At 49.1% G+C, this 15,626-nt stretch overlaps 2 protein-coding genes across 6 annotated transcripts in view; one reads left to right on the top strand and one right to left on the bottom strand.

The window, feature by feature from the left end:
• Positions 1-566, bottom strand: part of LOC140074694 (galanin receptor 2b-like) — an 84,389-nt gene extending 83,823 nt beyond the window's left edge. The window contains exon 1 of the mRNA XM_072119786.1: positions 545-566. The gene's annotated coding sequence lies outside the window, so the exon portion shown is untranslated. The remainder of the gene's footprint in view (positions 1-544) is intronic.
• The window catches only part of SEPTIN12 (septin 12), an 84,225-nt gene that overhangs the window by 41,303 nt on the left and 27,296 nt on the right, over positions 1-15,626 (top strand). The window contains exon 1 of one of the 5 annotated variants that reach the window (XM_072119783.1): positions 594-680. The exons of 3 other annotated variants lie outside the window; for them this stretch is intronic. Coding sequence is in view for 1 of the 2 variants with exons in the window: in XM_072119781.1 (XP_071975882.1) it covers positions 15,264-15,291 (28 nt within the window). In the remaining variant the exon portion in view is untranslated. Of the gene's footprint in view, positions 1-593; positions 681-15,131; positions 15,292-15,626 lie in introns of those variants that run through there. One more of the 5 variants, XM_072119781.1, reaches the window with a different exon arrangement.

Here is a 15,626-nt window from a genome sequence, read left to right as displayed (position 1 = left end):
TAATATACAGAGAGATGTATCTTACCTTCACAGAGCACTAGGCCTCATCCATACATTATGGAGCACATGGCAGAGCCTCCTGCATGACACACTCTCTGCTCTCCCTGCCTCCTGCATGACACACTGCTCTCCCTGCATGACACACTGCTCTCCCTGCATGACACACTGCTCTCCCTGCATGACACACTGCTCTCCCTGCATGACACACTGCTCTCCCTGCATGACACACTGCTCTCCCTGCATGACACACTGCTCTCCCTGCATGACACACTGCTCTCCCTGCATGACACACTGCTCTCCCTGCATGACACACTGCTCTCCCTGCATGACACACTGCTCTCCCTGCATGACACACTGCTCTCCCTGCATGACACACTGCTCTCCCTGCATCACACACTGCTCTCCCTGCATCACACACTGCTCTCCCTGCATCACACACTGCTCTCCCTGCATCACACACTGCTCTCCCTGCATCACACACTGCTCTCCCTGCATCACACACTGCTCTCCCTGCCTCCTGCTTGTAAGAGCTGACATTACTGACCTCACCTAGGATGCACGTGCAGCACCCGAAGACCCCGCCCCCTGGCTCTGCGAGGCATCATGGGAAATGTAGTCTGCGGTACTACCACAGAGAGGAAGCACTTGTGAAGATGGCCGCAACTCACAATATATCAGAGGTATAGAGAGAAGAGAGAGCCTGTGTGATGAGAGGATTAGATACACAGCTCAGCAGACAGTATCACACATGGGAAGCTTAGATACACAGCTCAGCAGACTGTATCACACAGGATGGTGTTAGATACACAGCTCAGCAGACAGTATCACACAGGATAGGATTAGATACACAGCTCAGCAGACAGTATCACACAGGATAGGATTAGATACACAGCTCAGCAGACAGTATCACACGGGATAGGATTAGATACACAGCTCAGCAGACAGTATCACACAGGATAGGATTAGATACACAGCTCAGCAGACTGTATCACACAGGATAGGATTAGATACACAGCTCAGCAGACTGTATCACACAGGATGGTGTTAGATACACAGCTCAGCAGACAGTATCACACAGGATAGGATTAGATACACAGCTCAGCAGACTGTATCACACAGGATGGTGTTAGTTACACAGCTCAGCAGACTGTATCACACAGGATAGGATTAGATACACAGCTCAGCAGACAGTATCACACAGGATAGGATTAGATACACAGCTCAGCAGGCTGTATCACACAGGATAGGATTAGATACACAGCTCAGCAGGCTGTATCACACAGGATAGGATTAGATACACATCTCAGCAGACAGTATCACACAGGATAGGATTAGATACACAGCTCAGCAGACTATCACACAGGATAGGATTAGATACACAGCTCAGCAGACTGTATCACACAGGATGGTGTTAGATACACAGCTCAGCAGACTGTATCACACAGGATAGGATTAGATACACAGCTCAGCAGACTGTATCACACAGGATGGTGTTAGATACACAGCTCATGACCAGTCTGGAGATGATCCGTAATATCAGATCTGGGCTTAGATACACCATTGGGTTGTACGGTCAGCGCTGATCTCTGGGGCAGTAATGATGTGAGGTCCCGCTGTTGCCCCCTTTAGGCCGCGGTCACACGTACCATTAGGCGTCCGTCATAACGTGACGCTAGCACACAGGGGGAGGTCCTCGGCTCGAACGCACATGCGTTTCCAGTGATTGTTAAGCCGATTGCATGCGTTTCTCTGGAAACGCATGTGCGTTCGGGCCAAGGACCTCCCCCTGTGCGCTAGCGTCGTGTTATGACGGACGCCTAATGGTACGTGTGACTGCGGCCTGACAGGTGTGGGGATGTTCTGGTGTTTATGGCTTTCACCAATAACGTTTTATTATCTGACCCCCAAATAACCAGAGCCCCTCGTATTCTACACGTCTGCAAGACTCAGGAATAGCAGCTGCTCCCGGGAGAGGTGACACAGACCTCACACCTCCAGTGTCACCCGACCGGACATGTCTGCTCTCTGTTATCAGCCATTACACCCCGGGGAGAGGAGACTGTACAGGGGGGGATACAATCTATTACTCTCTGTTATCAGCCATTACATCCCGGGGAGAGGAGACTGTACAGGGGGGATACAATCTATTACTCTCTGTTATCAGCCATTACATCCCGGGGAGAGGAGACTGTACAGGGGGGGATACAATCTATTACTCTCTGTTATCAGCCATTACATCCCGGGGAGAGGAGACTGTACAGGGGGGATACAATCTATTACTCTCTGTTATCAGCAATTACATCCCGGGGAGAGGAGACTGTACAGGGGGATACAATCTATTACTCTCTGTTATCAGCCATTACATCCCGGGGAGAGGAGACTGTACAGGGGGGATACAATCTATTACTCTCTGTTATCAGCCATTACATCCCGGGGAGAGGAGACTGTACAGGGGGGGGGGGGGGGGATACAATCTATTACTCTCTGTTATCAGCCATTACATCCCGGGGAGAGGAGACTGTACAGGGGGGATACAATCTATTACTCTCTGTTATCAGCCATTACATCCTGGGGAGAGGAGACTGTACAGGGGGGATACAATCTATTACTCTCTGTTATCAGCCATTACACCCCGGGGAGAGGAGACTGTACAGGGGGGATACAATCTATTACTCTCTGTTATCAGCCATTACATCCCGGGGAGAGGAGACTGTACAGGGGGGGGATACAATCTATTACTCTCTGTTATCAGCCATTACATCCCGGGGAGAGGAGACTGTACAGGGGGGGGGATACAATCTATTACTCTCTGTTATCAGCCATTACACCCCGGGGAGAGGAGACTGTACAGGGGGATACAATCTATTACTCTCTGTTATCAGCCATTACATCCCGGGGAGAGGAGACTGTACAGGGGGGATACAATCTATTACTCTCTGTTATCAGCCATTACATCCCGGGGAGAGGAGACTGTACAGGGGGGATACAATCTATTACTCTCTGTTATCAGCCATTACACCCCGGGGAGAGGAGACTGTACAGGGGGGATACAATCTATTACTCTCTGTTATCAGCCATTACATCCCGGGGAGAGGAGACTGTACAGGGGGGGGATACAATCTATTACTCTATGTTATCAGCCATTACATCCCGGGGAGAGGAGACTGTACAGGGGGATACAATCTATTACTCTCTGTTATCAGCCATTACATACCGGGGAGAGGAGACTGTACAGGGGGATACAATCTATTACTCTCTGTTATCAGCCATTACACCCCGGGGAGAGGAGACTGTACAGGGGGGGATACAATCTATTACTCTCTGTTATCAGCCATTACACCCCGGGGAGAGGAGACTGTACAGGGGGGGATACAATCTATTACTCTCTGTTATCAGCCATTACACCCCGGGGAGAGGAGACTGTACAGGGGGGGATACAATCTATTACTCTCTGTTATCAGCCATTACATCCCGGGGAGAGGAGACTGTACAGGGGGGATACAATCTATTACTCTCTGTTATCAGCCATTACATCCCGGGGAGAGGAGACTGTACAGGGGGGATACAATCTATTACTCTCTGTTATCAGCCATTACATCCCGGGGAGAGGAGACTGTACAGGGGGATACAATCTATTACTCTCTGTTATCAGCCATTACATCCCGGGGAGAGGAGACTGTACAGGGGGGATACAATCTATTACTCTCTGTTATCAGCCATTACATCCCGGGGAGAGGAGACTGTACAGGGGGGGATACAATCTATTACTCTCTGTTATCAGCCATTACATCCCGGGGAGAGGAGACTGTACAGGGGGGGGGTGGGGATACAATCTATTACTCTCTGTTATCAGCCATTACATCCCGGGGAGAGGAGACTGTACAGGGGGGATACAATCTATTACTCTCTGTTATCAGCCATTACATCCCGGGGAGAGGAGACTGTACAGGGGGGATACAATCTATTACTCTCTGTTATCAGCCATTACACCCCGGGGAGAGGAGACTGTACAGGGGGGGATACAATCTATTACTCTCTGTTATCAGCCATTACATCCCGGGGAGAGGAGACTGTACAGGGGGGGATACAATCTATTACTCTCTGTTATCAGCCATTACATCCCGGGGAGAGGAGACTGTACAGGGGGGATACAATCTATTACTCTCTGTTATCAGCCATTACATCCCGGGGAGAGGAGACTGTACAGGGGGATACAATCTATTACTCTCTGTTATCAGCCATTACACCCCGGGGAGAGGAGACTGTACAGGGGGGGATACAATCTATTACTCTCTGTTATCAGCCATTACACCCCGGGGAGAGGAGACTGTACAGGGGGGATACAATCTATTACTCTCTGTTATCAGCCATTACACCCCGGGGAGAGGAGACTGTACAGGGGGGATACAATCTATTACTCTCTGTTATCAGCCATTACACCCCGGGGAGAGGAGACTGTACAGGGGGGATACAATCTATTACTCTCTGTTATCAGCCATTACACCCCGGGGAGAGGAGACTGTACAGGGGGGGATACAATCTATTACTCTCTGTTATCAGCCATTACATCCCGGGGAGAGGAGACTGTACAGGGGGATACAATCTATTACTCGCTGTTATCAGCCATTACACCCCGGGGAGAGGAGACTGTACAGGGGGATACAATCTATTACTCTCTGTTATCAGCCATTACATCCCGGGGAGAGGAGACTGTACAGGGGGGATACAATCTATTACTCTCTGTTATCAGCCATTACATCCCGGGGAGAGGAGACTGTACAGAGGGGATACAATCTATTACTCTCTGTTATCAGCCATTACATCCCGGGGAGAGGAGACTGTACAGGGGGGGGATACAATCTATTACTCTCTGTTATCAGCCATTACATCCCGGGGAGAGGAGATTGTACAGGGGGGGATACAATCTATTACTCTCTGTTATCAGCCATTACACCCCGGGGAGAGGAGACTGTACAGGGGGGATACAATCTATTACTCTCTGTTATCAGCCATTACACCCCGGGGAGAGGAGACTGTACAGGGGGGGATACAATCTATTACTCTCTGTTATCAGCCATTACACCCCGGGGAGAGGAGACTGTACAGGGGGGATACAATCTATTACTCTCTGTTATCAGCCATTACACCCCGGGGAGAGGAGACTGTACAGGGGGGATACAATCTATTACTCTCTGTTATCAGCCATTACATCCTGGGGAGAGGAGACTGTACAGGGGGATACAATCTATTACTCTCTGTTATCAGCCATTACACCCCGGGGAGAGGAGACTGTACAGGGGGGGATACAATCTATTACTCTCTGTTATCAGCCATTACACCCCGGGGAGAGGAGACTGTACAGGGGGGGATACAATCTATTACTCTCTGTTATCAGCCATTACACCCCGGGGAGAGGAGACTGTACAGGGGGGATACAATCTATTACTCTCTGTTATCAGCCATTACATCCCGGGGAGAGGAGACTGTACAGGGGGGGATACAATCTATTACTCTCTGTTATCAGCCATTACATCCCGTGGAGAGGAGACTGTACAGGGGGGATACAATCTATTACTCTCTGTTATCAGCAATTACATCCCGGGGAGAGGAGACTGTACAGGGGGATACAATCTATTACTCTCTGTTATCAGCCATTACATCCCGGGGAGAGGAGACTGTACAGGGGGATACAATCTATTACTCTCTGTTATCAGCCATTACATCCCGGGGAGAGGAGACTGTACAGGGGGATACAATCTATTACTCTCTGTTATCAGCCATTACATCCCGGGGAGAGGAGACTGTACAGGGGGGGATACAATCTATTACTCTCTGTTATCAGCCATTACATCCCGGGGAGAGGAGACTGTACAGGGGGGGGATACAATCTATTACTCTCTGTTATCAGCAATTACATCCTGGGGAGAGGAGACTGTACAGGGGGGATACAATCTATTACTCTCTGTTATCAGCAATTACATCCTGGGGAGAGGAGACTGTACAGGGGGGGATACAATCTATTACTCTCTGTTATCAGCCATTACACCCCGGGGAGAGGAGACTGTACAGGGGGGGATACAATCTATTACTCTCTGTTATCAGCCATTACACCCCGGGGAGAGGAGACTGTACAGGGGGATACAATCTATTACTCTCTGTTATCAGCCATTACATCCCGGGGAGAGGAGACTGTACAGGGGGATACAATCTATTACTCTCTGTTATCAGCCATTACATCCCGGGGAGAGGAGACTGTACAGGGGGATACAATCTATTACTCTCTGTTATCAGCCATTACATCCCGGGGAGAGGAGACTGTACAGGGGGGGGATACAATCTATTACTCTCTGTTATCAGCAATTACATCCTGGGGAGAGGAGACTGTACAGGGGGATACAATCTATTACTCTCTGTTATCAGCCATTACATCCCGGGGAGAGGAGACTGTACAGGGGGGGATACAATCTATTACTCTCTGTTATCAGCCGTTACATCCCGGGGAGAGGAGACTGTACAGGGGGGGATACAATCTATTACTCTCTGTTATCAGCCATTACACCCCGGGGAGAGGAGACTGTACAGGGGGGGATACAATCTATTACTCTCTGTTATCAGCCATTACATCCCGGGGAGAGGAGACTGTACAGGGGGGGATACAATCTATTACTCTCTGTTATCAGCCATTACACCCCGGGGAGAGGAGACTGTACAGGGGGGGATACAATCTATTACTCTCTGTTATCAGCCATTACACCCCGGGGAGAGGAGACTGTACAGGGGGATACAATCTATTACTCTCTGTTATCAGCCATTACATCCCGGGGAGAGGAGACTGTACAGGGGAATACAATCTATTACTCTCTGTTATCAGCCATTACACCCCGGGGAGAGGAGACTGTACAGGGGGGGATACAATCTATTACTCTCTGTTATCAGCCATTACACCCCGGGGAGAGGAGACTGTACAGGGGGGATACAATCTATTACTCTCTGTTATCAGCCATTACATCCCGGGGAGAGGAGACTGTACAGGGGGGATACAATCTATTACTCTCTGTTATCAGCAATTACATCCCGGGGAGAGGAGACTGTACAGGGGGGATACAATCTATTACTCTCTGTTATCAGCCATTACATCCCGGGGAGAGGAGACTGTACAGGGGGATACAATCTATTACTCTCTGTTATCAGCCATTACATCCCGGGGAGAGGAGACTGTACAGGGGGATACAATCTATTACTCTCTGTTATCAGCCATTACATCCCGGGGAGAGGAGACTGTACAGGGGGGGGATACAATCTATTACTCTCTGTTATCAGCAATTACATCCTGGGGAGAGGAGACTGTACAGGGGGATACAATCTATTACTCTCTGTTATCAGCCATTACATCCCGGGGAGAGGAGACTGTACAGGGGGGGATACAATCTATTACTCTCTGTTATCAGCCATTACATCCCGGGGAGAGGAGACTGTACAGGGGGGATACAATCTATTACTCTCTGTTATCAGCCATTACACCCCGGGGAGAGGAGACTGTACAGGGGGGTACAATCTATTACTCTCTGTTATCAGCCATTACATCCCAGGGAGAGGAGACTGTACAGGGGGGATACAATCTATTACTCTCTGTTATCAGCCATTACATCCCGGGGAGAGGAGACTGTACAGGGGGGGATACAATCTATTACTCTCTGTTATCAGCCATTACACCCCGGGGAGAGGAGTCTGTACAGGGGGATACAATCTATTACTCTCTGTTATCAGCCATTACACCCCGGGGAGCGGAGACTGTACAGGGGGGGATACAATCTATTACTCTCTGTTATCAGCCATTACACCCCGGGGAGAGGAGACTGTACAGGGGGGGATACAATCTATTACTCTCTGTTATCAGCCATTACATCCCGGGGAGAGGAGACTGTACAGGGGAATACAATCTATTACTCTCTGTTATCAGCCATTACATCCCGGGGAGAGGAGACTGTACAGGGGGGGGATACAATCTATTACTCTCTGTTATCAGCCATTACACCCGGGGAGAGGAGACTGTACAGGGGGATACAATCTATTACTCTCTGTTATCAGCCATTACATCCCGGGGAGAGGAGACTGTACAGGGGGATACAATCTATTACTCTCTGTTATCAGCCATTACATCCCGGGGAGAGGAGACTGTACAGGGGGGGATACAATCTATTACTCTCTGTTATCAGCCATTACATCCCAGGGGGAGGAGACTGTACAGGGGGGGGGATACAATCTATTACTCTCTGTTATCAGCCGTTACATCCCGGGGAGAGGAGACTGTACAGGGGGGATACAATCTATTACTCTCTGTTATCAGCCATTACATCCCGGGGAGAGGAGACTGTACAGGGGGGGATACAATCTATTACTCTCTGTTATCAGCCATTACATCCCGGGGAGAGGAGACTGTACAGGGGGATACAATCTATTACTCTCTGTTATCAGCCATTACATCCCGGGGAGAGGAGACTGTACAGAGGGGATACAATCTATTACTCTCTGTTATCAGCCATTACACCCCGGGGAGAGGAGACTGTACAGGGGGGATACAATCTATTACTCTCTGTTATCAGCCATTACATCCCGGGGAGAGGAGACTGTACAGGGGGGATACAATCTATTACTCTCTGTTATCAGCCATTACATCCCGGGGAGAGGAGACTGTACAGGGGGGATACAATCTATTACTCTCTGTTATCAGCCATTACACCCCGGGGAGAGGAGACTGTACAGGGGGATACAATCTATTACTCTCTGTTATCAGCCATTACATCCCGGGGAGAGGAGACTGTACAGGGGGGGATACAATCTATTACTCTCTGTTATCAGCCATTACACCCCGGGGAGAGGAGACTGTACAGGGGGGGATACAATCTATTACTCTCTGTTATCAGCCATTACACCCCGGGGAGAGGAGACTGTACAGGGGGATACAATCTATTACTCTCTGTTATCAGCCATTACATCCCGGGGAGAGGAGACTGTACAGGGGGATACAATCTATTACTCTCTGTTATCAGCCATTACACCCCGGGGAGAGGAGACTGTACAGGGGGGGATACAATCTATTACTCTCTGTTATCAGCCATTACACCCCGGGGAGAGGAGACTGTACAGGGGGGGATACAATCTATTACTCTCTGTTATCAGCCATTACATCCCGGGGAGAGGAGACTGTACAGGGGGGGATACAATCTATTACTCTCTGTTATCAGCCATTACACCCCGGGGAGAGGAGACTGTACAGGGGGGATACAATCTATTACTCTCTGTTATCAGCCATTACATCCCGGGGAGAGGAGACTGTACAGGGGGATACAATCTATTACTCTCTGTTATCAGCCATTACACCCCGGGGAGAGGAGACTGTACAGGGGGGATACAATCTATTACTCTCTGTTATCAGCCATTACACCCCGGGGAGAGGAGACTGTACAGGGGGCGATACAATCTATTACTCTCTGTTATCAGCCATTACATCCCGGGGAGAGGAGACTGTACAGGGGGGGATACAATCTATTACTCTCTGTTATCAGCCATTACACCCCGGGGAGAGGAGACTGTACAGGGGGATACAATCTATTACTCTCTGTTATCAGCCATTACACCCCGGGGAGAGGAGACTGTACAGGGGGGATACAATCTATTACTCTCTGTTATCAGCCATTACACCCCGGGGAGAGGAGACTGTACAGGGGGGATACAATCTATTACTCTCTGTTATCAGCCATTACACCCCGGGGAGAGGAGACTGTACAGGGGAATACAATCTATTACTCTCTGTTATCAGCCATTACATCCCGGGGGGAGGAGACTGTACAGGGGGATACAATCTATTACTCTCTGTTATCAGCCATTACACCCCGGGGAGAGGAGACTGTACAGGGGGATACAATCTATTACTCTCTGTTATCAGCCATTACACCCCGGGGAGAGGAGACTGTACAGGGGGGGATACAATCTATTACTCTCTGTTATCAGCCATTACATCCCGGGGAGAGGAGACTGTACAGGGGGATACAATCTATTACTCTCTGTTATCAGCCATTACACCCCGGGGAGAGGAGACTGTACAGGGGGGGATACAATCTATTACTCTCTGTTATCAGCCATTACACCCCGGGGAGAGGAGACTGTACAGGGGGGGGATACAATCTATTACTCTCTGTTATCAGCCATTACATCCCGGGGAGAGGAGACTGTACAGGGGGGATACAATCTATTACTCTCTGTTATCAGCCATTACATCCCGGGGAGAGGAGACTGTACAGGGGGATACAATCTATTACTCTCTGTTATCAGCCATTACATCCCGGGGAGAGGAGACTGTACAGGGGGGGATACAATCTATTACTCTCTGTTATCAGCCATTACATCCCGGGGAGAGGAGACTGTACAGGGGGGGATACAATCTATTACTCTCTGTAATCAGCCATTACACCCCGGGGAGAGGAGACTGTACAGGGGGGATACAATCTATTACTCTCTGTTATCAGCCATTACATCCCGGGGAGAGGAGACTGTACAGGGGGGATACAATCTATTACTCTCTGTTATCAGTCATTACATCCCGGGGAGAGGAGACTGTACAGGGGGGGATACAATCTATTACTCTCTGTTATCAGCCATTACATCCCGGGGAGAGGAGACTGTACAGGGGGGGATACAATCTATTACTCTCTGTTATCAGCCATTACACCCCGGGGAGAGGAGACTGTACAGGGGGGATACAATCTATTACTCTCTGTTATCAGCCATTACACCCCGGGGAGAGGAAACTGTACAGGGGGGATACAATCTATTACTCTCTGTTATCAGCCATTACATCCCGGGGAGAGGAGACTGTACAGGGGGATACAATCTATTACTCTCTGTTATCAGCCATTACATCCCGGGGAGAGGAGACTGTACAGGGGGGATACAATCTATTACTCTCTGTTATCAGCCATTACATCCCGGGGAGAGGAGACTGTACAGGGGGGGATACAATCTATTACTCTCTGTTATCAGCCATTACATCCCGGGGAGAGGAGACTGTACAGGGGGGATACAATCTATTACTCTCTGTTATCAGCCATTACATCCTGGGGAGAGGAGACTGTACAGGGGGGGATACAATCTATTACTCTCTGTTATCAGCCATTACATCCCGGGGAGAGGAGACTGTACAGGGGGGATACAATCTATTACTCTCTGTTATCAGCCATTACACCCCGGGGAGAGGAGACTGTACAGGGGGGGATACAATCTATTACTCTCTGTTATCAGCCATTACATCCCGGGGAGAGGAGACTGTACAGGGGGATACAATCTTTTACTCTCTGTTATCAGCCATTACATCCCGGGGAGAGGAGACTGTACAGGGGGATACAATCTATTACTCTCTGTTATCAGCCATTACATCCCGGGGAGAGGAGACTGTACAGGGGGGATACAATCTATTACTCTCTGTTATCAGCCATTACACCCCGGGGAGAGGAGACTGTACAGGGGGGATACAATCTATTACTCTCTGTTATCAGCCATTACATCCTGGGGAGAGGAGACTGTACAGGGGGGATACAATCTATTACTCTCTGTTATCAGCCATTACATCCCGGGGAGAGGAGACTGTACAGGGGGGGATACAATCTATTACTCTCTGTTATCAGCCATTACATCCTGGGGAGAGGAGACTGTACAGGGGGGATACAATCTTTTACTCTCTGTTATCAGCCATTACATCCCGGGGAGAGGAGACTGTACAGGGGGATACAATCTATTTCTCTCTGTTATCAGCCATTACATCCCGGGGAGAGGAGACTGTACAGGGGGGATACAATCTATCACTCTCTGTTATCAGCCATTACACCCCGGGGGGAGGAGACTGTACAGGGGGGGATACAATCTATTACTCTCTGTTATCAGCCATTACACCCCGGGGAGAGGAGACTGTACAGGGGGGATACAATCTATTACTCTCTGTTATCAGCCGTTACATCCCGGGGAGAGGAGACTGTACAGGGGGGATACAATCTATTACTCTCTGTTATCAGCCATTACATCCCGGGGAGAGGAGACTGTACAGGGGGGATACAATCTATTACTCTCTGTTATCAGCCATTACATCCCGGGGAGAGGAGACTGTACAGGGGGATACAATCTATTACTCTCTGTTATCAGCCATTACATCCCGGGGAGAGGAGACTGTACAGGGGGGGATACAATCTATTACTCTCTGTTATCAGCCATTACATCCCGGGGAGAGGAGACTGTACAGGGGGATACAATCTTTTACTCTCTGTTATCAGCCATTACATCCCGGGGAGAGGAGACTGTACAGGGGGATACAATCTATTACTCTCTGTTATCAGCCATTACATCCCGGGGAGAGGAGACTGTACAGGGGGGATACAATCTATTACTCTCTGTTATCAGCCATTACATCCCGGGGAGAGGAGACTGTACAGGGGGATACAATCTTTTACTCTCTGTTATCAGCCATTACATCCCGGGGAGAGGAGACTGTACAGGGGGATACAATCTATTTCTCTCTGTTATCAGCCATTACATCCCGGGGAGAGGAGACTGTACAGGGGGGATACAATCTATCACTCTCTGTTATCAGCCATTACACCCCGGGGGGAGGAGACTGTACAGGGGGGGATACAATCTATTACTCTCTGTTATCAGCCATTACACCCCGGGGAGAGGAGACTGTACAGGGGGGATACAATCTATTACTCTCTGTTATCAGCCGTTACATCCCGGGGAGAGGAGACTGTACAGGGGGGATACAATCTATTACTCTCTGTTATCAGCCATTACATCCCGGGGAGAGGAGACTGTACAGGGGGGATACAATCTATTACTCTCTGTTATCAGCCGTTACATCCCGGGGAGAGGAGATTGTACAGGGGGGGATACAATCTATTACTCTCTGTTATCAGCCATTACATCCCGGGGAGAGGAGACTGTACAGGGGGGATACAATCTATTACTCTCTGTTATCAGCCGTTACATCCCGGGGAGAGTGTGTAGAGATGAAGCTGAGTGACATTTGTGGGTAACATCTTGGATGTATCCGGATGTGAGCCTCTTGTGTTACTCGGCAGATGAGGTCGGGGAGGCAGCGGGCGGGAAGCGTCTCGTGTCATAGAGTCAGATAGAAAGGAGGAAGCGGACACATGCTGAGTCGTGTATCTAATCCTAGGAAGGCTAAGCTGTGTTTCTCAGCTTTGTGCTAAGACGCTGTATCTAAGCATATCATGTGTGTCACTGACTACGGGCTCAGGTGTCATACCTGCACCTATCATGTGCCGGTTTTTTCTGTTAAACTGGTGTATCTAAAGGCTTAGATACCGACTCAGCAGACACATGATATGACACCACTCAGCCGACTGTATCACACAGGATAGGATTAGATACACAGGCTATGAAGGCAGTATCACACAGGATAGGATTAGATACACAGGCTATGCAGGCAGTATCACACAGGATAGGATTGGATACACAGCTCAGCAGACAGTATCACACAGGATAGGATTAGATACACAGCTCAGCAGTATTACACAGGATAGGATTAGATACACAGCTCAGCAGACAGTATCACACAGTATAGGATTAGATACACAGGCTATGCAGGCAGTATCACACAGGATAGGATTAGATACACAGCTCAGCAGGCAGTATCACACAGGATAGGATTAGATACACAGCTCAGCAGACAGTATCCCACAGGATACGATTAGATACACAGTTCAGCAGACAGTATCACACATGATAGGATTAGATACACCACTCAGCAGACAGTATCACACAGGATAGGATTAGATACACAGCTCAGCAGTATTACACAGGATAGGATTAGATACACAGCTCAGCAGACAGTATCACACATGATAGGATTAGATACACCACTCAGCAGACAGTATCACACAGGATAGGATTAGATACACAGCTCAGCAGACTGTATCACACAGGATAGGATTAGATACATCACTCAGCAGACAGTATCACACATGATAGGATTAGATACACCACTCAGCAGACAGTATCACACAGGATATGATTAGATACACAGCTCAGCAGGCAGTATCACACATGATAGGATTAGATACACCACTCAGCAGACAGTATCACACAGGAGAGGATTAGATACACAGCTCAGCAGACAGTATCACACAGGATAGGATTAGATACACAGCTCAGCAGACAGTATCACACAGGATAGGATTAGATACACAGCTCCGCAGACAGTATCACACAGGAGAGGATTAGATACACAGCTCAGCAGACAGTATCACACAGGATATGATTAGATACACAGCTCAGCAGGCAGTATCACACATGATAGGATTAGATACACCACTCAGCAGACAGTATCACACAGGATATGATTAGATACATCACTCAGCAGTCTATCAGCAAAAGCTGCTTCTGAAATACTGAACATGTGAACACAGCCTTAGATACACAGCTCTCTGGAGACTTGCCGGGGTTGCAGTGTTGTGTAGTCTCTCACTTGTGGGGCTTGGACCCCCCCCCCTGCAGCCCCCATTCTCTTGTTTCCCATGCTGCCTTCTGTCAGGACCCCCCCATTGTCCTGGGATTTGTGTGCTCCCTCCTTTGTCTGCTCCTTGTGTCCTGAATAGCCTCCATTCTCCATGGCAGGGGGTTGCCGGGATAGGACATCACTGCGGATGTAAATGCGTCTTCAATCACAGCTGCCGGGGGTCAGACACACACACAGCCCCCCACCTGCCTCCCCGGCCCGCCAAGGGGGCCTCAGCACAACTGGAGGACTCTAAGGGTTAAACTATCTGCTTTACACCCAATATCATACAGGTAATAGAGTGCATGTGACATCAAGGAGGCTCAAAGTCCACCGGCAGCTCCTCACCCATCACACGTGGCTGGGAGGTAAGTGGGCACAGCAGGAGGGTCACCTACCCACTGCCCACACATGCCCAGTCCATCCTCAATGTGGCCACTCCCATAGGGGCGCTACGCTTCTGCTGTAAAGTGGGGGACGTATCACAGCTGAGGGTTTGTTACTATTCATTACTGATGCATTGTAGCACCTGGGTCAGGAGAGAGATATGTGCTGCAGTTGTAACAAACCCTCAGCTGTGAGAAGAATCAGATCACGTAGACAACAATGTTTCTATTCTCTTTCAGCAAGCAGAGATCCTGAAAGTGTGGGAGAATTTGTGGAACTAATTAATGCGGTTTCCCCTGTGGCTTCCTAGTGGATGTATTGTGGATACAGTAGGCATACAGGTTGGATACATTGTGGATATAATATGGACTCCATGCTGAATTCACTTTAGATACAGTGTGGATACAAGTTGGATACAGCGATGATATAATGTAGATGCAGTTTAGATACAATGAAGAAATAGTTTGGAAATAGTGTAGATACAGTGTGGATACAGGTTAGATACAGGTTGTATACCCTGTCTTCCTGTGGCAGGTGCTGGGGTCCCCGTGCCCCCCCCCCCCCCCCCTCGGCCGCTCTCATTATTCCCAGTTATAATTGGAGCTGATCCTCCATCCATCCGTTAATTGGGAAGTTGTGTCACAGAGTGGGGGTCTCTGCGAGGGGAGGGGGCCTC

This window comes from Engystomops pustulosus, chromosome 8, assembly GCF_040894005.1.
Source record: "Engystomops pustulosus chromosome 8, aEngPut4.maternal, whole genome shotgun sequence".
Lineage (NCBI taxonomy): Eukaryota > Metazoa > Chordata > Amphibia > Anura > Leptodactylidae > Engystomops > Engystomops pustulosus.
This window is presented reverse-complemented; position numbering and strand designations above follow the sequence as displayed.